A 22550-nucleotide genomic window follows, 5' to 3' on the forward strand; every position below is an offset into this window, starting at 1 on the left:
AAAGAGAGAGACTGAACCGAGGTGAGTCGCCGCCATCTTGATTCCAAACTTTTCCTTTCTTTTTCCCGCTTTCTGCGTCTTTAAAAAAAACGTTGCTTTTAAACACATATTGTTTTTTAAAAAAAAGATTTACAAAGTAATTAACTTATCTAATCTCATTAATTTTCCTACCTTTCCCCGTTTTTCCAGGTAGGCTGGCAGGGCTGGGCTCTCTGAGTGCTGATCTCGGGCGGGGCTTGGAGAGCGGGAAGGGTTACCCCGGCAACTGGGCCCGCCGGCTGTCTCTCAGCCGCAATCGGCGCTCTTCAAGCCAGCTCGGGAGGGCGGGGCCATGTCAGTGCGTGGGGGGGGGGGGGGCATGGAGCTCCGTGGAGACATCGCCGGCGCTGGGCTCGGGTGCTTTGTGGGCTGCGGACGAACAGCGGCTGCGGACCTCCAGCTGACCGGGGCGCTGGACTCGGCTGGGCCATGTCTTTGCCTCACGGCCAACGGCATCAGGGTGACGGCCGAGGGAACGCGTTCATCCAGGTGCCGAGGCCCGGGCCCCGGGGCGGAAAGAGGGATTGGAGCGGGGGATGAGGGCTTGGGCAGGGGAGGGGAGGAAGGGGGGAGGAGAGAGAGGAGGGGCGAGGGAGGAGAGAGAGGAGGGGCGAGGGTGGGGAAGAGAGAGGAGGGGGCGAGGGTGGGGAAGAGAGAGGAGGGGCGAGGGTGGGAGAGAGGAGGGGCGAGGGTGGGGGGAGCGAGAGAGGGTGGGGGGAGCGAGAGAGGGTGGGGGGAGCGAGAGAGGGTGGGGGGAGCGAGAGAGGGTGGGGGGAGCGAGAGAGGGTGGGGGGAGCGAGAGAGGGTGGGGGGAGCGAGAGAGGGTGGGGGGAGCGAGAGAGGGTGGGGGGAGCGAGAGAGGGTGGGGGGAGCGAGAGAGGGTGGGGGAGCGAGAGAGGGTGGGGGGAGCGAGAGAGGGTGGGGGAGCGAGAGAGGGTGGGGGGAGCGAGAGAGGGTGGGGAGCGAGAGAGGGTGGGGGGAGCGAGAGAGGGTGGGGGGAGCGAGAGAGGGTGGGGGGAGCGAGAGAGGGTGGGGGGAGCGAGAGAGGGTGGGGGAGCAGGGGGGGGGGAGAGGGAGAGAAGGGAGGGGAGAGGGAGAGAGTGTAAAGCAGGAGAGACAGGGGGAGGGAGAGAGAGAGAGGGTGAGGAAGGGAGAGAGTGAAGGGGTGGGACAGGGAGGGAAAGAGTGAGGGGGTGGGAGAGCTTACCTTCTTCCTTCCTTCGCAGGGGTCCATCGGGCCACCTTCCACCCCCGTCACGCTCTCTCTCTTTTCCCCCCCCAGTCGTACTCTCTCTTCCACCCCCCAGTCGTGCTCTCTCTTCCCCACCCCAGTCCGCGCTCTCTCTTCCCCCCCCCCAAGTCGCGCTCTCTCTTCCCCCCCCCAGTCGCGCTCTCTCTTCCCCCCCGCCAGTCGCTCTCTCTCTTCCCCCCCCCGCCAGTCCTCTCTCTCTCTCTTCCCCCCCCGCCAGTCGCTCTCTCCTCTTCCCCCCCGCCAGTCGCTCTCTCTCTTCCAACAACAACATGCCCTCGAAAAAGCCTCGGCACCGCCGGGCACTTCAGCTAGTTTATGTATATAGAGGCACGTAATAATGTCATTGGCTATCACAATCACACCTTTTTAAAATCATATCTACAACTATGATCTTTTTAAAAATTAAACACGTACAAAAAATTGACATTGCAGGAGCCTGGAAGTGCTTGATTTGCCCCTGGGTTACTGAAATTTGGCATAATTTAGAGCAAGTTGGGTTTTGTTGGTCTTGCTTTTAATGAAAATGAGAGCACGGCGATACAAAGACAAAACTTTCTTCGTGTAGGTTTGGGATGTGACACAATAGGTTTCTCACCCTTGTAGCAAACATCATGCGTCAGTTGTGTCTGGACCCAAAGTATTAGAATCAAGCAGCTTCTAAAAATGTTTCTCTTTTTTTTTTTCATTGAACTTTTGGGCTCCTCAAGGAGAGGTCCGTCAGTGCGGAGGACTGGGAAAAGCTCAGGTAGAGCACAGGTTAGATGCAACAATGAACTTCAGCCCAATCTAGGGTTGCCATCTGTCAGCAGATATGGTGTATTGGGCCAATGCAGGTGCATTACTGAGTTTATTCCCCTAGTGTGAACTTTCAAAAATTCACAAGTGCCACAGACGGGAATAAATAGACTGAAATAAACTAAGTACTGCACAGTTACAGGTATAATATTCTTTGGCTATTAATGATAAATTGTAACATTTAAAAATATATACGTGGTTAGTATTGTCAAACCCTCTATGACCCCGTACCTAGATGCTTTATGTAGTTGCCTTTTGTGATAAGTGTTACTTAAATCCAACCTTCATACCAGTTTGTTTTAAATAAATGGTATGGGTTCAATTTAATCCAAAGGCCTCCTTACCAAATTGGGCGCACAGTTAGGGGACGAGCAGCTGACCACCACCAGATCCTGGCGAATGTCCAACAGTGTCCAGCTCCCAGCCTCTGAACCTGTAGCACACAAAACTGGATATTCAGGGTACTCATTGGAAACACATCAGACTCAGTGTTCTAACTCAAGAACTGTTATCAACAGAGGAAAATGGAGCTCTGTAAATGTTCAGAGTTTTCCCATGTTTATACTGATTGAATTAGGAAGACCTTCTTCATGCAAAGAGTGATCAACACTTGAAATGGTCTCCCTGGTAGGTTCATGGAGATGAAAACCTTAGGCTTAGTCAAGAATTAGTTCAATGACATGATCAGGGAAAATGCAAGTCTTTTGTTAGGATGGAGGAGCCAAGATGGGCCAAATCTATATTGAGAATTTTCAGACAACTTGTGTGATTTCAGTGCTAATTGCTAATCCCTGCTTTAAATCTAAAGTGCCTCCGATGAGAAGTCTGCGGAGTTATAATTGTACAGATAACAGTCTCTCCAGGCTCAGAGGAAACACTAAAGCAGGTGACACTATGGGGGTGATTTTCTCAGCCCCGAGGAGGCGGGACTGCCGGGAAAATGGCAGAATTTGGGGGCGGGTGGCAAACCTGCCCCCAACCCGCCTCCATGCTATCTTCCCAGGAGGCGGGTTGCCGTCCCGCGCCGGGTCCCGTCTCCTTAGAGGCAGGAAGGGGTTAAAGCCTATTAACTGCATGTTAACAGGCAGAAAATAGGATTATCCCGTTTTTGCCCTCACAAGTGCGGGCTTCCCAACAGCTCCAAAACCCACCAGCTCAGTGAGGCGAGTAGGGGGTCTGCAGGGGGCAAAAGTGTGGTGTGATGGTAAGTGATGGGTGCAAGAGCGTAGAGGTGAGTATCTGAGGTAAGTCCTAAGTGTTTTTAAAAGTGTACTTACCTTTGTTTCTTCCTGCAGGCTTCAGTCGGTGTCTATACGGAGAGTCTCTTAGCTCCGTGTTGCAGATGAGAGATGTCCGTTGCATTCTCAGATGCAACAAACATCTCAATTCTGTAAAAGAAAGAAGGTTGATGAGGTCTTGAATGCAAGACCTCATCAAACTGCAGAGATTGTCACTGTTTGACAGCTTCACAGAGCTGTCAAACGATGGCAATTCACCTGTCAAAATCTTTTGACAGATGACACGTCATACGTTGACGTGCTCTGCAACCGGCTTTCCCTTAATTGGCCTGCTAAGCCCGCTGGGCGGGCTTGACAAGGTCAATCAAGGGAAAATAGCATGGGTTGGCCACAACTTGATGGAGGCGGGATTGAAACCCGACAAGCAGCAGTCCCACCTCCAACTCGCCCCCAAACACAAAATCACCCCCTAAGACTCTACCACTTTTTCCTTGAAGCTAGCTAGCCTCATCTCTTGAATGGACTATTCCATACAATAGGGAAATACAAATGTCGGCCTATCCTGCTCGGCACTTGCTCAAAAATGGTTTTGTTTGTTTCCACTGGGTTAAATCAGTGGAGCCCAGGTGTAGCACATGCGGCATAGATCTCTGCACAGAAGAGAAAAATGCTTCAAGCAAACAGAGTTGGTGTTCTTTTCTGACAAAACGTTGGGAGAGCAGAACCACACCAAGTTATTCTTCACTCAGTGTGACTGTTCACACTCTGTATAACTAGTTTGAATAGTTCACACGTCTTGCCACTGAATATACAGGGGAGAACAAAAAATAGTTACAAGATAAAGATCTAGACAAATTACAAAGCAAATTTGGATAAAAGAGAGAAATGGGGAACACAAGCTAAATAGAAAAACACTTCAAGGGAACAGGCTAAATTGATATCACATGGAAAAAGAGAATATTCCATGACAGGTATCTCAGTCACCATGGCAGCACTCAGTTGTCCTGAAGTACCTTGTGGTTACAAAGTTTGTTTTTTTAAATTGAGTTTTTCCAATATGTGTTTCTTTTCAAATCAACCACCAGTCATACCTCTTTGGAAGGGAAAAGAAACTGATTCTTGGAGTGTTAATTGCTGATGGGATTTTAATGTATGCATCAATATACTGTATTATTTTATGTTTTAACAGCTTCTTTTGTTTAAGCTTGCAATGGTTTCGTAGAGAACAACCAATTTTGCAGCAATCATCTTCTGGTTTAGTGGGCAAGCTGCAATATTTGTTACATTCTTTGCATGGGTGCATTTTAAACAACTTATATTTATATAGCGCCTTAAACGTAAGTAAATGCCCCAAGGCGCTTCACAGGAGAGTTATCAAAAAAAAAATTGACACCAAGCCATATAAGGAGATGTTAGGGCAGATGACCAAAAGCTTGGTCGAAGAGGTAGGTTTTAAGGAGTGTCTTAAAGGAGGTAAGAGAAGTGAAGAGGTTTAGGGAGGGAATTCCAGGGCTTAGGAGCTAGGCAGCTGAAGGCACGGCCACCAATGGTGGAGCACTGAAAATCGGGGATGTTCAAAGGGCCAGAATAGGCAGAGCGCAGAGGTCTAGGGGGTTTATAGGGCTGGAGGAGATTACAGAGATAAACCATGCACAGATGCAGCCTAGTGTTGAATCAGAAGATGACTGCTGAAAAATCCTAAACTATGTACTTTAAAGAAAGCTGCTCTGTGGTGACAGGAAGTCACTTACAAGGTTTGTTCATGATCTGAGAAATCAATTCAAAGTTATGATGCATGGACCGGTCAATCTGCAATTTTTTTAAATTTTTTATAAAGAGTTGGAATTCAGGTGAACAGTTGAGGTGGCAGTGCACATTTTTGTCAAATAAGTTGATTTTGCCAGCTTGGAATTTTTGCATTACATAAGAACATAAGAAATAGGAGCAGGAGTAGGCCAATCGGGCCCTCGAGCCTGCTCCACCATTCAATAAGATCATGGCTGATCTGATCCTAACCTCAAATCTACTATCACTCTACATCCCTCCCGAACCTATGTGATCTCCTGGGAGAGGCAAAAAACCAGATAAAAAACCCAATGGCCAATTCGGGAGAAAAAAATCTGGGAAATTCCTCTCCGACCCATCTAGGCGATCGAAACTCGTCCAGGAGATCACTGTCCCTATATTTTCTACAGTACTTACCTTCTGTAAAAGGTGATCTCCACCCCAGCCAGGAACAGGAATAGAACCATCTCCTGAAATCTAACACATAATTAGAACACAAGAAGTAGGAGCAGAACCAGGCTACATGGCCCCTGGGCCCGCTCCATTACCCACAGGGCCATGACCGTTCCGAACATAGACTCATGTCCAATTTCCTGCCCGCTCCCAGTAACCCCTAATTCCCTTTACTTCTAAGAAACTGTCTATTTCTGTTTTAAATTTATTTAATGATGTGGCTTCCACAGCTTTCTGGGGCAGCAAATTCCACAGACCTACTACTCTCTGAGTGAAGAAGTTTCTCCTCATCTCAGTTTTGAAAGAGCAGCCCCTTATTCTAAGATTATGCCCCCTAGTTCCAGTTTCACCCATCATTGGGAACATCCTCACCACATCCACCCGATCAAGCCCCTTCACAATCTTATATGTTTCAATAAGATCGCCTCTCATTCTTCTGAACTCCAATGAGTAGAGTCCCAATCTACTCAACCTCTCCTCATATGTCCACCCCCTCATCCCCGGGATTAACCGAGTGAACCTTCTTTGTACTGACTCGAGAGCAAGTATGTCTTTTCTTAAGTATGGACACCAAAACTGTATGCAGTATTCCAGGTGCGGTCTCACCAATACCTTGTACAACTGCAACAATACCTCCCTGTTTTTATATTCTATCCCCCTAGCAATAAAAGCCAACATTCCATTGGCCTTCTTGATCACTTGCTGCACCTGCATACTAACTTTTTGAGTTTCGTGCACCAGGACCCCCAGATGCTACAGTACTTTCCAGTTTCTTGCCATTAAGATGATAACTTACTCTATGACTTTTCCTGCCAAAGTGCATAACCTCACACTTTCCAGTATTGTATTCCATCTGCCAAATCTCTGCCCACTTATTTAGCCTGTCTATGTCCCTTTGCAGGTTTTTTATGTCCTCCTCACTCACTACTTTCCTTCCCATCTTTGTATCATCTGCAAACTTTGATATGTTACACTCAGTCCCCTCCTCCAAATCATTAATATAGATTGTAAAGAGTTGGGGACCCAGCACTGACCCCTGCGGAACACCACTAGTTACTGATTGGCAGTCTGAGAACGAATCATTTATCCCAACTCTCTGCTTTCTGTTAGATAGCCAATCCTCCACCCATGCCAGAATATTACCCCCAATCCCATGATTTTTTATCTTGAGCAATAATGTTGTGTGGCACCTTGTCAAATGCCTTTTGGAAGTCTAAATACACTACGTCCACTGGTTCCCCTTTATCCACCCTGTATGTTACTTCCTCAAAGAACTCCAGCAAATTTGTCAAACATGACTTCCCCTTCATAAAACCATGCTGACTTTGTCCTATTAAATTATGTTTATCCAAATGTCCCATTACTGTCTCCTTAATAATGGACTCTAAAATTTTACCAACCACAGATGTTAGGCTAACAGGTCTATAGTTTCCAGCCTTCTGCCTACTACCCTTTTTAAATAAGGGTGTTACATTAGCAGTTTTCCAATCTGCCGGGACCTTTGCTGAGTCCAGGGAGTTTTGGAAAATTATTACCAATGCATCCACAATCCCTAACGCCACTTCCTTCAAGACCCTAGGCTGTAAGTCATCAGGTCCAGGGGATTTATCCACCTTGAGTCCCATTATTTTACCAAGTACCACTTCCTTAGTGATTTTAATCGTATGTAGCTCCTCCCCCCCTAGAGCCCCCTGTTTGTCCAGTGTTGGGATATTCTTAGTGTCCTCTACCGTAAAGACTGAAACAAAATAATTGTTCAGCGTTTTTGCCATCTCCATGTTTCCCACCATTAATTTCCCGGTCTCATCCTCTAAGGGACCAACATTTACTTTAGCCACCCTTTTTCTTTTTATATAACTATAGAAACTTTTGCTATCTGTTTTGATATTTTTTGCTAATTTACTTTCATAATCTATCTTCCCTTTCTTAATCAATCTTTTAGTTATTTTTTGCTGTCTTTTAAAGACTTCCCAATCTTCTATCCTCCCACTAGATTTGGCTACCTTATATGCCCTTGTTTTTAGTCGGATACTATCCTTAATTACTTTACTTAGTCACGGATGGCTATCTTTTCTTTTACACCCTTTTTTCCTCAGTGGAATATATATTTTTTGGAAGTTGTAAAATAACTCCTTAAATGTACACCACTGATCATGTACCGTCTTACCCTTTAATCTATTTTCCCAGTCCACTCTAATCAATTCCACTCTCATACCTTCATAGTCTCCTTTATTCAAGCTCAGCACGCTTGTTTGAGATCCAACCGTCTCACCCTCTAATTGAATATGGAATTCAACCATGTTATGGTCACTCATTCCAAGGGGATCCTTTACTAGGACATTTTAAATTAATCCTGTCTCATTACACAGGACCAAATCTAAGGTTGCTTGCCCCCTGGTCGGTTCAGTTACATACTGCTCAAGAAACCCATCCCTAATACACTCAATTAACTCATCCTCAAGACTGCCCTGCCCAATTTGATTTGTCCAGTTAATATGATAGTTAAAATCCCCCATAATTATAGCTGTTCCCTTATTACAAGCCTCAACTATTTCCTGATTAATACTCCGTCCAACAGAGTTGCAACTGTTCGGAGGCCTATAGACTACGCCCACTAGTGTTTTTTTCCCCTTATTATTCCGTATCTCCACCCAAACTGTTTCACTATCCTGATCCTTTGACCCAATATCATTTCTCTGTATTACAGTGATTCCTTCCTTTATTAACATAGCCACCTCACCTCCCCTTCCTTCCTGCCTGTCCTTCCTGATTGTTAAATAACCTGGTATGTTTAATTCCCAGTCATGGTCACCCTGCAGCCATGTTTCTGTAATGGCCACAAGATCATACCCATATGTAGTTATTTGTGCCGTTAACTCGTCCATTTTGTTACGAATGCTACGTGCATTCAGATAAAGAACTTTCAAATATGTTTTGTTACACTTAGGCCTAGAAATTCAGTATAGCCACGTTTGGGGCGCTACAGCCGGGCGGCCGCTAAAGTTTGCGCCCAGCGCAACTTCGCGCCACCTTCGCCGATATTCAGTGGCATCGCCCCAAGAGGTTGATGCTGCGCTAAAACAGGCGATGCATGACTATCATTAGGCGCTAAGCCGGCGGCCCGGGGCGAAACCCCCGAGGGCGGGCGCAGCGCAGGTGCGGCGAGTTGCTGATTGACGGCAGACACTCTGGCGCCAGTGAGCTCTTAAAGGGGGAGGGTGGATTTGTTTTTTTGAAAGGCCGAGACTGGTGTATTTGTGTTTTTTGAAAGGCCGAGACTGCTCGATTTGTGTTTTTGGGGGGGGGGGGGGGGGGGGGGCTTCTCTCCATTAGTTTGTTATGTGGGAAGGGCACAGAGGTATCAAAGTAATAAATGTTCTTAAATCGCACTGTCCATGCTTTCTTTTGGAAGTCCTGGTTGCCCTGCTCGGCTGAGGGCTTGTGGAGCGGCTACATTCATCTTGTGCCATTGGCACAAGCCATTCCCTGAGAGGGGGCCTAGAACCGACGTTCAATAAGCCACTGACGGGCGGCCCTTGCACTTTCTGCCTCCCTCCTGTGCTGGTCCTCCTCCTCCTACTCCTCTGGTGGTCCTCCAATGTCTGGTGGCAGTGGCGGAGTCCTGCGGATAGCCAGGTTGTGCAGCATGCAGCACACGATCACGAAATGGGAGACTCGCTCAGGCGAGTACTGTAGGGCTCCTCCGGAACGATCCAGACAGCGGAACCGTTGCTTCAGGACGCCGATTGTTTGCTCAATGAGGTTCCTGGTTGCTTGATGGCTGTCATTGTATCCCTCTTCAGCAGGAGTGCTGGGCGCACGGAGCGGGGTCATCAGCCAGGTGCACAAAGGATAGCCTTTGTCCCCGAGAAGCCATCCTCATGGGTGAGGCTGGGCCTGGAACATGTCTGCCACAGAAGTCTGGCGCAGGATGAAGGCATCATGGCTGCTGCCTGGAAAGCGGGCATTGACAGCTAGGATGATCTGCCTGTGGTCACACACCAACTGCACGTTGAGCGAATGGTAGCCCTTCCGGTTGCGGTAATCCTCGGCATGCTCTAGAGGTGCCCGCAAAGCCACATGCGTGCAGTCAATGGCGCCCTGCACCATGGGGAAGCCCGCTAATGCTGCAAAGCCCATTGCACGCTGTTGCTGCTTGACAAGGGCCATGGAGAAGGAGATGAACTGACGTCTCCTTCTGAAAAGGGCATTGGTCACCTGGCAGATGCAGCAATGTACGGCAAACTGGGAGATGTTGGAAATGTCCCCAGCAGCGGATTGGAAGGAGCCGGTGGCATAGAAGTTGAGAGACACCGTCACCTTCACTGCCACCGACAGAGACGTCCTGCTCCTCAGCTGTGGCTGCAGATCTCAGTGACCACCGCCCTTCGGAATCGCAGCCTCCGAACACACCGCTCGTCAGACATGTTCAGATATGGGAACGGCTGGCGGTATACCCTGGGTGGGTAAGGCCTCCTTAGCCGACGCCTGTTGCCCCTTCTCCCTCTGGCCATGACTGCCACTCTCTCACGGCGTCTCTGAGCCCTTTGAATGCAATGGAGAAGGCCAACGTTTGCACCCATTGCAGCCCCCATTATATGGTTCCAATCAATGCTATGGCTCTGAAGTTAAAGACAAGTGCAAAGCTGTGGCCTGAAGCCACAAGTACCTGTGCGAGTGTTGAGCCAAACCAGGAAGCTCTCTACTTTTGTCTCTCTGCAAAGATCCGTCTCTCACAAAGAAGGAGTGTAGCAAAATGGCTGCCATTTCTACTGCAGGAGGAGTGCCCTTTATTTAGCGCCCCCTGCGCCCTGCAGCGACTGGGAACCATTCCCCTCTACCAGTCGCTAGGGGCGCCAGGCGCGCAATAGGCCGGCGCCACTGAATTTCCGGTTTGGGGCGCACAAAGGGCGTTGCACGATGAAATGACGTCAGGATCTGCGCGCGCAGCTGAGCGCGCGCAAAGGCTTTGCGCCGCCACTAAATCTTTACTGAAGTTGGGGAGAGGCGCAGATCGCGCTGCGCCCGGCCGCTAGCCGCCTAGCGCCCCACATCTCCTCCTCCTAAGGCGCTAGCGGCTGGCGCAAACAACTGAATTTCTAGGCCTTAGTTCCTGCATTTTCCCCCTTTTACTACTTTACCTTTTACTCCATACCTTCTGTCCCTTCCTGACACGTTCTGTTTTTTTAATTCCCCCACTGCTACCTAAGTCTATGACCTTCTCCGTAGTCATTTTTATTATTTATTATTCTGTTGCTTTGTCGGGAGCAGCAGGAGAGTAGTAAGTATTTAAACTCACTTTCGCAGGCTTTCTCTCAAAGGCTGGTCAATCTCGCAGACCGGCGGCAGCGTTCCAGAGCCACGTCACGATTCAAAAAGTGATACTGGCAAGAGGAAGCAGCTGATTGGGTGAGGACGACCAGGTGAGTATTTATACTACTCTATAGTTTGACAGTTAAGGTTAATAGCTTATAAAGTTTAGCAGGTCTTAATTTTTGTGGTTACAGTTTCTAAGGTCACTGTTGTGTATCGGGGAGTGCTAGTAACCAAGGGCCCTTGAGTATATCATGTAATTGTTGTGTAATTGGTGGTATTGATTTGATTTAATTTAATTTAAATTAATTGAAGGGTAAGTCATGACAGCACAGCTTGGCCCCATGGCATGCTACTCCTGCACTATGTGGGAAATCAGGGACCCTATGTCCCTGACGACCATGTGTGTGGGAAGTGTATCCAGCTGCAGCTACTGGCAGACCGCATTGCGGCACTGGAGCTGCGAATGGATACATACTGGAGCATTCACGATGCTGAGGACGTTGTGGATATCACATTTAATCAGTTGGTCACACCACAGGTAAAGGCTGCACAGGCAGGAAGGGAATGGGTGACCGCCAGGCAGAGTAGTAGGCGCAGGCAGGTAGTGCAGGGGTCCCCTGTGGCCATCTCCCTCTCAAATAGATATACCAATTTGGATATTGTTGAGGGAGATGGCTTATCAGGGGAAGGCAGCAGCAGCCAACTTCCTGGCACTGTGGGTGGTTCTGCTGCACAGAATGGGAGGAAAAAGAGCGGGAGAGCTATAGTGATGGGGGATTCTATTGCAAGGGGAATAAATATGCGTTTCTGCGGCCGCAAACGAGACTCCAGGATGGTATGCTGCCTCCCTAGTGAAAGGGTCAAGGAAGTCTCTGAGCGGCTGCAGGGCATTCTGGAGGGGGAGAGTGAACAGCCAGTTATCGTGGTGCATATAGGTACCAACGATATAGGTAAAAACCGGGATGAGGTCCTAAAAGCTGAATATAGGGTTAGGAGGTAAATTAAAAAATAGGACCTCAAAGGTAGTAATCTCAGGATTGCTACCAGTGCCACGTGCTAGTCAGAGTACAAATAGAAGGATATATCAGATGAGTACGTGGCTAGAGGAATGGTGCAAGGGGGAGGGATTCAAATTCCTGGGACATTGCAACCAGTTCTGGGGGAGGTGGGACCAGTACAAACTGCATGGTTTGCACCTGGGCAGGACCGGGACTGAAGTCCTGGGGGAGTGCTTGTTAGTGCTGTTGGGGAGGGTTTAAACTAAAATGGCAGGCGGTTGGGAACCTGTGCAGGGAGACAGAGGAAAGGCAAGCAAGGATAGAAGCAAAAGACAGGAAGAAGAAAAGTAAAAGTGGGAGTCAGAGAAATCAAGGATTTAAATCAAACATGGCCACAGTAAATAATAATTCTAAAAGGTCTAAGTGTTAAAAAAAAAGCCTGAAGGCTTTGTGTCTTAATGCGAGGAGCATTCGTAATAAGGTGGATGAATTAGCTGCGCAAATAGATGTAAACGAATATGATATAATTGGGATTACGGAGACATGGCTCCAGGGTGACCAAGGCTGGGAATTCAACGTCCAGGGGTATTCAATATTCAGGAGAGATAAGCAAAAAGGAAAAGGAGGTGGGGTAGCATTGCTGGTTAAAGAGGAGATTAACACAATAGTAAGGAAGGATATTAGCTCTGATGATGTTGAATCTGTATGGGAAATACCAAGGGGCAAAAAATGTTAGTGGGAGTTGTATACAGACCCCCAAACAGTAATGCTGAGATTGGGGATGGCATTAAACAGGAAATTAGAGACACGTGCAATAAGGGTACAGCAGTTATCATGGGTGACTTTAATCTACATATAGATTGGGCTAAGCAAATTAGTAACAACATTGTGGAGGAGGAATTCCTGGAGTGTATACGGGATGGTTTCCTGGACCAATATGTCGAGGAACCAACTAGAGATCAGGCCATCTTAGGCTGGGTATTATGTAATGAGAAAGGATTAATTAGCAATCTTGTTGTGCGAGGCCCCTTGGGGCGGAGCGATAATAATGATAGAATTCTTCATTAAGATGGAGAATGAAGTATTTGACTCAGACACTAGGGTCCTGAATTTAAATAAAGGAAACTACGATGGTATGAGGCGCGAGTTGGCTAGGATGGATTGGGGAACATTACTTAAAGGGTTGATGGTGGATAGGCAATGGCAAACATTTAAAGATCGCATGGATGAACTACAGAATTTGTTCATCGCTGTTTGGCATAAAAATAAAACAAAAGAGGTGACTCAACCATGCCTAACAAGGGAAATTAGGGATAGCATAAGATCCAAGGAGAGGACATATAAATTGGCCAGAAAAAGCAGCAAACCTGAGGATTGGGAGCAGTTTAGGAGTCAGTAAAGGAGGACAAAGGGATTAATTAAGAGAGGGAAAATAGAGTATGAGAGTAAGCTTTCAGGGAACATAAAAACCAACTGTAAAAACTTCTATGGATATGTGAAGAGAAAAAGATTGGTGAAGTCAAGTGTAGGTCCCTTGCAGTCAGAATCAGGGGAATTTATAATGGGGAACAAAGAAATGGCCGACCAATTAAATACATACTTTGGTTCTGTCTTCACAAAGGAGGACACAAATAACCTCCCAGAGATGTCGGGGAACATAGGCCTAGAAATTCATTGACGCCACTTTTGGGGCGCTAAAGTGGGGCGTCCGCTAAAGTTTGCGGCCGCCGCCAAATCGATGCCACTTCTCCGATATTCATTAGCTTCGCCCTAGGAGTTCGGGTGAGCGCTAAAACTGCTGCTGGACGCCTCTCTTTGGGCGCTAAGCCGGAGGTGGTGATCGATAGCACAAGGCCGGGCGCAGCACAGGTGCGGCCATCTCGTGATTGACAGTAGACACCCTGGCGTCGGCCAGCTCTTAAGGGGGAAGGGTCGACTGTGTCTGCTGCCACGCCCTGGATAGTGGAGCCCTCCAGCTAGGCCTGAACACTGCTGCTGGACCCAAATAGCGCCTGAAGACATGGAGAAGGCCCGTGAACGTGCGCAGCGCTTCTCAGAGCGTGATCTGAGTGTGCTGATTGCTGCTGTGGAGAAGAGGCACCATGTTTTGTACCCGGACAATGGCAAGAAGGCGACGGTCCGCGTCTACAGGAGAGCCTGGAGGCATGTCGCCAGCAAGCTGTCAGCCAACAGCGACGTCCCCAGGACCGGTGCCCAATGCCGCAAAAAGTTAAATGACCTCACACGCATTGTCAGGGTGAGTACCCTTTCCAGTGACCTCCTCATCCTTGCATGTGCACCTCACATTATGGGCAAAGGGACCTGAAAGCTCTAATGGCCAGCCTTCATCCAGCAGCTATGGGACAGGCATGAGCATCAATTGCACATTCTGCACTTAACACACTGGCCAAGCTATTCCACCATGGGAGGCATTGCACACCAGATCATGGCGACACACTGGCCAGGCTATTCCACCATGGGAGGCAGTGCACACCAGATCATGGCGACACACTGGCCAGGCTATTCCACCATGGGAGGCAGTGCACACCAGATCATGGCGACACACTGGCCAGGCTATTCCACCATGGGAGGCAGTGCACACCAGATCATGGCGACACACTGGCCAGGCTATTCCACCATGGGAGGCAGTGCACACCAGATCATGGCGACACACTGGCCAGGCTATTCCACCATGGGAGGCAGTGCACACCAGATCATGGCGACACACTGGCCAGGCTATTCCACCATGGGAGGCAGTGCACACCAGATCATGGCGACACACTAGCCAGGCTATTCCACCATGGGAGGCAGTGCACACCAGATCATGGCGACACACTGGCCAAGCTATTCCACCATGGGAGGCAGTGCACACCAGATCATGGCGACACACTGGCCAGGCTATTCCACCATGGGAGGCAGTGCACACCAGATCATGGCGACACACTGGCCAAGCTATTCCACCATGGGAGGCAGTGCACACCAGATCATGGCGACACACTGGCCAAGCTATTCCACCATGGGAGGCAGTGCACACAAGATCACGGCGACACACTGTACTTAGACGCCGTCCTTTCTCTTGCAGGCCAAGCTGGCGAATAATCGCAAGAGCCGGACTGCGACCGGGGGAGGCCGACCCCATATCCAGCCACTCACCGACCTGCAACATCGCGTGGAGCGCCTCATGGGTGGCCGGGTGATTGGGCCCGTTGCATGTGGAGATGCCAACCCTGTTCTGGGCACCAATGGTAAGGACATCACCTTTTGCACCTCTCTCGTCCCACTTGCGCATCAGATCTACATCCTTTGCCACTGTCCGACCAATGCGCTGAATGCCACCACTCATGCATCCCGCACTGACGCCCTCTCCTCACTCTAAAGCTACTCTTGTGCCTTCCTGCTTTCAGATGGTCAAGAGGAGGTCCCTGAACTTGCCAGTGACAGACCCTCCGAAGAGGAGCAGGAGGAGGAGCAAGAGGAAGGCGGCCCATCAGGGGAACACTCAGCCGCGGCCACCCAGGCCAATGTAGGGGACACGTCTTCCCTGGAGGGCAGCGTGGCGGAAGTGTCGAAGGGGAGGGGAGCTCCTGGGACCTGCGGGCTGCAGAAAGGCGGGAGTGGGATGGAAGCTCGGCGGCCTTCTCCCCAGAGGGGGGGATGCGTCGGAGGGGAGTCCAATTGCTGGGCCCAGCGGCCTCCAGCAACGCAGGAAGGGTCGGCCAGCTCGGCAGCCTTCTCCCCAGAGAGTCCGGCCTCCAGTCAGGAGATGCTCTTCGCCGAGGAGATGGAACGCCTCGAAGACTTGTCCGCAGACTCGGAGCGCCGGCACACGGAGCTCATGGCGGCAGTGGCACGGTTGCCTGAGTCCATCGATTCCCTCTCTCGGAGTGTGGCCGAGTTCGGGCCCTCAGAGGCCACCAGTCGGGCGGAATACCGGGCAGATCAGGCAGCGAGTCGGGCGGAATTCGGGGCAGCTCTGTCAGCGACTGGCCAGGTGATCAGTGGTGCCGTCCAGTCACTGGCTGCTCTGATGCGGTCAGTGAACAGGTCAACACAGGCACTCACTGCTGCCACACTCGCTGTGTCAGCCAGGCATCGCCAGGGCACCCGGCGCGCTGCAGCAGCACAGCGGTCTGTCCCTCGGCAGATTGGTGCGCATGCTGCAGTGCTGGCCCGGGCGAGTGCCAGTGTCTCAGGCGACCAGCGAGCGCCTGCCATCCTCCAGCTTGCCGCCATTCCTCCAGCCGCCACTGCCAGTCCCCCAGTGGAGCTGCCAGGAGCTGCTGCAGCGACTGATGCTGGCCAGCCACAGCTGCAGCAATCAACAGCCGCCCGCTCGACGGCCAGACCTCGACTAGGCCGACCCCCAAGGGCATCTGCTGTCACGACATGTGCCCCTCAGGAGCCTGCCCCCAGCCTTGCAGCAGCCAATGGCCTTACTTTGAGGCGGAGCAGCAGGGCGGGCAGGGGCCACCCAAAGATGGCCAAGGCATCGCCCTAGCGGGCCAAATAGTCGAATGTGTGGCCATTTGTGTTTGTTTCCTCAGGCCGAGAATTGGATGTTTGTTTTTTGAAGGCCGATGATGCGATGTTTGTTTTGGACGAAGGCCGAGAATGACGGCCATTTTAGTTGCCCTATTTTGTTCATCCTCTCCAGGTTGTGGGAGCGAGTAATGTGTTTGAGTGTTTTTTGGGGGGTTTCGTCTGTTTTTGGTTTTCATGTGGGAAGGGCCCAGAGTTTGTACAATAAAGCATTTTATTTATTCACATTGTCCATGTTTGATCTTTGAAGTGTTTGTTGCCTTAACCAGCTGAGGGCTTGCGGAGCGGCTGCAATCATGTTCTATCATTGGCACAAGCCATTCCCTGACAGGGGGCCGAGAAGTGACGTTCAATAAGCCGCCGACGGGCGGCCCTTGGACCTTGTGCGTCCCTCCTGGGCTGGTACTCCTCGTCCTCGTCGTCCTCATGCTCCTCCTGCTCCTCCTCGAGGTGGTGGTCCAACGTGAGGTGGCAGTGCCTGAGTCCTGCGGATAGCCAGGTTGTGCAGCATGCAGCAAACGACGACGAATTGGGAGACTCGATCCTGCGAATACTGGAGGGCTCCCCTGGAGCGATCGAGACAGCGGAACCGTTGCTTGAGCACGCCGATTGTTTGTTCTATGAGGTTCCTCGTCGCTTGATGGCTCTCGTTGTATGCCTCTTCAGCAGGGGTCGTGGGCGCGCGGAGCGGGGTCATGAGCCAGGTACACAAAGGATAGCCTTTGTCCCCGATAAGCCATCCTCTTGGGGGAGGCTGTGCCTGGAACATGTCAGCCACAGTTGTCTGTCGCAGGATAAAGGCATCGTGGCTGCTGCCTGGAAAGCGGGCATTGACAGCTAGGATGCGCTGCCTGTGGTCACACACCAGCTGTACATTGAGGGAATGGTAGCCTTTCCGGTTGCGGTAATCCTCGGCATGCTCAAGAGGTGCCCGCAAAGCCACATGCGTGCAGTCAATGGCGCCCTGCACCATGGGGAAGCCCGCTATTCTTGCAAACCCCACTGCACGCTGCTGCTGCTTGTCCAGGGTCATGGGGAAGGAGATGAATTGATGTCTCCTTCTGAAAAGGGCTTCGGTCACCTGGCGGATGCAGCAATGCACGGCGAACTGGGAGATGTTAGCGATGTCCCCAGTAGCGGATTGGAAGGAGCCGGAGGCATAGAAGTTGAGAGCCACCGTCACCTTCACTGCCACCGACAGAGACGTCCTGCGCATCAGCTGTGGCTGCAGATCTCTCTGAAGCAGCCAGCAGATGTCTGCAACCACCTCCCTTCGGAATCGCAGCCTCCTAACACACATCGCGGCAGACATAGTCAGATAGGAGGTCTGCTGGCGGTATACCCTGCGTGGGTAAGGCCTCAGTTGGCGACGCCTGTTGCCCCCTCTGCGTCTAGCCAGGGCTGCCACTCTCTCACGGCGTCTGTAAGCCCTTCTGGCATAAGGCTGAAATTCAGCGTTGCCACCCAATGCAGCCCCCATTATATGCTGGCAAACACTGAGCTCTGAATGAAGGCAAAGATAATTGGTAAGCTCTGGCCTAAGCCAAAAATACCTGTCCAAGTGTTGGTCCAAACCAGTAAACTCTCCTCCTTGGTCTCTGTCCAAAAAACCGTTGCACAAGAGTGAATGCTGCAAAATGGCTGGCCTTTATACTGCTGGGTAAGTGCCCTTTAATTTGCGCTCCCCGCGGCCCGGCTGGGCTGTGTACCGTTCCACTTCACAGTCGCTCGGGCCGCCCGGCGCACAATGGGCCGGCGCGAGTGAAGTTCCGGTTCGGGGCGCACAAAAGGCGTTGCACTAGCAAATGACGTCATGATGTGCGCGCGCAGCAGGGCGCGCGCTAAGACTTTGCGCCGGCGCTAAATGTGTACTGAAGTTGGGGCGAGGCGCAGATCGCGCTGCGCCCAGCCGCTAAGCGCCTAGCGCTTGAAATCTACTCCTCCTAAGGCGCTAACGGCTGCCGCGCCCAACTGAATTTCTAGGCCATAGGGTCTAATGAGAGGGAGGAACTGAATGAAATCAGTATTTGTAGGGAAATGGTGTTAGGGAAATTGATGGATTGAAGGCCAATAAATCCCCAGAGCCTGATAATCTACATCCTAGGGTACTTAAGGAAGTGGCCCTAGAAATAGTAGATGCATTGCTGGTCATCTTCCAAAATTCTATAGACTCTGGAATAGTTCCCATGGATTGGAGGGTAGCTAATGTAACCTCACTGTTCAAAAAAGGTGGTAGAGCGAAAACGGGGAATTATAGACTGGCAAGCCTGACATCGGTGTGGGGAAAATGCTAGAGTCCATTATAAAAGATGTTATAGCAGAGCACTTGGAAAACAGTGACAGGATCGGGCAAAGTCAACATGGATTTACAAAAGGTAAATCGCGCTTGACTAATCTACTGGAATTTTTTGAGGATGTAACTGGTAGAATAGATAAGGGAGAACCAGTGGATGTGGTGTATTTGGACTTTCAGAAGGCTTTCGATAAGATCCCGCATAAGAGATTAGCGTGTAAAGTTAAGGCACATGGGATTGGGGGTAAGGTACTGACTTGGATAGAGAACTGGTTGGCAGACAGGAAGCAAAGAGTTGGAATAAACGGGTCTTTTTCCGAGTGGCAGGCAGTGACTAGTGGGGTACCGCAGGGATCGGTCATTGGACCCCAGCTATTCACAATATATATTAATGATCTAGACAACGGAACTAGATGTAATATCTCCAAGTTTGCAGACGACACAAAGCTGGGTGGGCGTGTGTGCTGTGAGGAGGATGCCGAGAAACTCCAGTATGATTTGGACAGGTTGGGTGATTGGGCAGATGCAGTATAATGTGGATAAATGCGAGGTTATCCACCTTGGTGGCAAAAACAGGAAGGCGGATTAGTATCTTAATGGCAATAGATTGGGAGAAGAGGAAATGCAACGAGACCTGGGTGTCCTTGTGCACCAGTCGCTGAAGGTAAGCATGCAGGTGCAGGTTAAGAAGGCAAATGGTATGTTGGCCTTCATTGCGAGAGGATTCGAGTACAGGAGCAAAGATGTGCGGGTTAGGTTGATTGGCCATGATAAAAATTGACCCTTAGTGTTAGGGGGGATTAAATACGTGGGGTTACGGGGATAGGGCTTGGGTGGGATGGCTGTCGGTGTAGGGACCGGGTGCTAGGGTTTGGATGATCAGCCATGATCTCGTTGAATGGCGGAGCAGGCTCAAAGGGCCGAATGGCCTACTCCCGCTCCTATCTTCTATGTTTCTATGTTTTGCTGCAGTTGTACAAGGCCTTGGTGAGACCACACCTTAAGTATTGTGTGTAGTTTTGGTCACCTTATCTGAGGAAGGATGTTCTTGCCATGGAGGGAGTGCAGCAAAGAGTCACCAGGCTGATCCCTGGGATGGCAGGAATGACGTATGAGGAGAGATTGGGTCGATTGGGCTTATATTCACTGGAGTTTAGAAGAATGAGAGGGGATCTCATTGAAACTTATAAAATTCTAACAGGACTAGACAGACTAGATGCAGGAAGGATGTTCCTGATGGTAGGGGAGTCCAGAACCAGGGGTCGCAGTCTAAAGATAAGGTGTAATCCATTTAGGACAGAGATGAGGAGGAATTTCTTCACCCAGAGACTGGTGAACCTGTGGAATTCTCTACCACAAAAGGCAGTTGAGGCCAATTCATTGAATATATTCAAGAAGGAGTTAGATATATTTCTTATGGCTAAAGGAATCAAGGGATATGGGGAGAAAGCAGGGACAGGGTACTGAATTTGGATGATCAGCCATGATCTCATTAAATGGCGGAGCAGGCTCAAGGGGCCGAATGGCCTACTCCTGCTCCTATCTTCTATGTTCTATGTTTTTCTCAGTGGCAGACTGTTGTGGCTAAAAAGGGAAAGTTGAGAGGTGTAGGAGACAAGAACAGGCGGACAAAGAAAAGGGATGACCTATATCATGAACCTGTCCTCCAAATAGTTCTGGAAGCAGTGGGGTTGCAATGGAAGAAGAGAGGGACAAGCAATACTTACCAGTGGTGAGTGATGTCACAATTCCTGTTGCACTGTTCACTACGATTAGATCCTAAGAATCAAGGCACACACAGATCAGTATTGGAGCTTCAGTCATATTCACTGATTTATTCTTCATCAGCATCCCTGTGAATATTCTGTGCATCATGCACGAGTTTAAATAATTAAGTATTTTCCCCATCTTAGCCAAGGCAGCATTTAGGGTGGTACAATTGACACAAGCAACCCTCGACTAGTGAGGGAGAAAAAATCAGCGCATGTTCCCACTTCCAATGACACCTGCCGGAACGTGCCATGTATGGATGCTGGGTGAGAACAATATCAGGCTTGGCTGTGATGCACTCGATGGGGCTCAGATATAAAGAATGGCAATTTGGGAGAGGCATCATACCGTTGCTCTCAACAACAGAAGTGTACCCCCCACCTCCAGCCCCAACCCCCAAGAGTGAGAGCAGGCTTATTTCTGAAATAAAGTCCACATTGTGAAGCTGGCGTATTATTCATGCCAGTGAATAGACCCAGAATCCTGACATGATTCAGCCAGTGAGAGAGAAAATCAAATCAATGCAATGCAGTATTAATGAAATTGAATAAATATGAATTTGCATTCTGTTGCTTTTAATCAACATTTGATTAGAGAGTGAATTATATTTTTTAAAGAGAACAATTCCTCAAAATTGAATCTCCATGTACTTGCTTAATTGGAATGATTAAATAAAGGGTATCTTTCACTCATCAAACAGGTTGTTCACATAAAGAAGATTTTTAGTGTAGGATTTGCTAATGCACTTGGGCGCATTATTCAATTTTCTCTCCGCACCGTACCGCTATTTACTTTCCCTCAATTTCTTCTATCTTCTTCTGAAGGTGCCACCCCTTGTTGAGATACAGCTACATGAAGCAGTACCTGAAACCTTCTGGTCTGCAAGACTGAGTACCACACCAGGCAGGGACTTTACCCACTAAGTTATTGGGGGACCTCCTCTATCTGCAATTATGAACCTGATTCTGTGGTCCCTCTCCACTTGGTCCCATACACAGATAGCCCAGTTACCTTTCTGCTTCTCTGGGCTGTGTCGATGACAACCCGCTGGCTATCTGTTGCCCAGCAGTTCTGTGCCAGCACCGATGAGTAAATGCCAGTAAATCCATCTGAAACACATCATTGGCTATCATAGTTATTCCGAAGAATTATAGCTCCTAGTACCATCAACTTGAGTTCATGCCCAGCAGTTCCCAATGTTCGGTGGATGAACATTTCCTCCGTGTAACAAACCTGCAGACCTGTTCTTTTTAAATGGGTTTAAGATTTTGTTACACGTAGTGCGCAGAGGAAGTCTTCCCCAATCTGTGTGGAGTCAGGGTCCACTTGCTTACAGGGAGTAGTTGAGGTGAATAGTATAGATGCATTTAAGGGGAAGCTAGTTAAGCATATGAGGGAGAAGGGAATGGAGGGTTATGCTGATAGAGTTAGATGAGGCAGGATGGGAGGAGGCACGAGAGCAGCATAAGCACTGGCATGGACAGGTTGGGCCAAATGGCCCGTTTCTGTGCGGTATAATCTATGTAATTTTTAAAAAAAAGGTTTGTGGGATGTGGGCGTCGCTGGCAAGGCCAGCATTTATTGCCCATCCCTAATTGCCCTTGAGAAGGTGGTGGTGAGCCGACTTCTTGAACCGCTGCAGTCAGTCTGGTGTAAGTACTCCCACAGTGCTGTTAGGTAGGGAGTTCCAGGATTTTGAGCCAGCGATGATGAAGGATCGGCGATATACTTCTAAGTCAGGATGATGTGTGACTTGGAGGGGAACTTGGAGGTGGTGGTGTCCCCATGCGCCTTCTGCCCTTGTCCTTCTAGGTGGAAGAGGTCGTGGGTTTGGGAGGTGCTGCCGAAGAAGCCTTGGCGAGCTGCTGCAGTGCATCTTGTAGATGGTACACACTGCAGCCACGGTACGCCGATGGTGGAGGGAGTGAATGTTTAAGGTGGTGGATGGGGTGCCAATCAAGTGGGCTGCTTTGTCCTGGATGGTGTCGAGCTTCTTGAGTGTTGTTGGAGCTGCACTCATCCAGGCAAGTGGAGAGTATTCCATCAAACTCCTTACTTGTGCCTTGTGGATG

The 22550-nt window shown here is 49.7% G+C and overlaps 1 protein-coding gene across 8 annotated transcripts in view; it reads right to left on the bottom strand.

Moving 5' to 3' along the window:
* Nucleotides 1-22550, bottom strand: part of LOC147110959 (acylamino-acid-releasing enzyme-like) — a 79885-nt gene that overhangs the window by 21283 nt on the left and 36052 nt on the right. For all 8 annotated transcript variants that reach the window (XR_015080021.1, XR_015080019.1, XR_015080020.1 and 5 more), the window contains exons 12-14: nucleotides 21490-21587; nucleotides 20436-20487; nucleotides 2431-2519 (exon numbers count right to left, since the gene is read on the bottom strand). Coding sequence is in view for 5 of the 8 variants with exons in the window: in XM_086001379.1 (XP_085857505.1) it covers nucleotides 2431-2519; nucleotides 20436-20487; nucleotides 21490-21587 (239 nt within the window). In the remaining 3 variants the exon portion in view is untranslated. The remainder of the gene's footprint in view (nucleotides 1-2430; nucleotides 2520-20435; nucleotides 20488-21489; nucleotides 21588-22550) is intronic.

The sequence above is a fragment of the Somniosus microcephalus genome, chromosome 11, assembly GCF_052327205.1.
Source record: "Somniosus microcephalus isolate GS21.2 chromosome 11, FLI_Smic_1.0, whole genome shotgun sequence".
Lineage (NCBI taxonomy): Eukaryota > Metazoa > Chordata > Chondrichthyes > Squaliformes > Somniosidae > Somniosus > Somniosus microcephalus.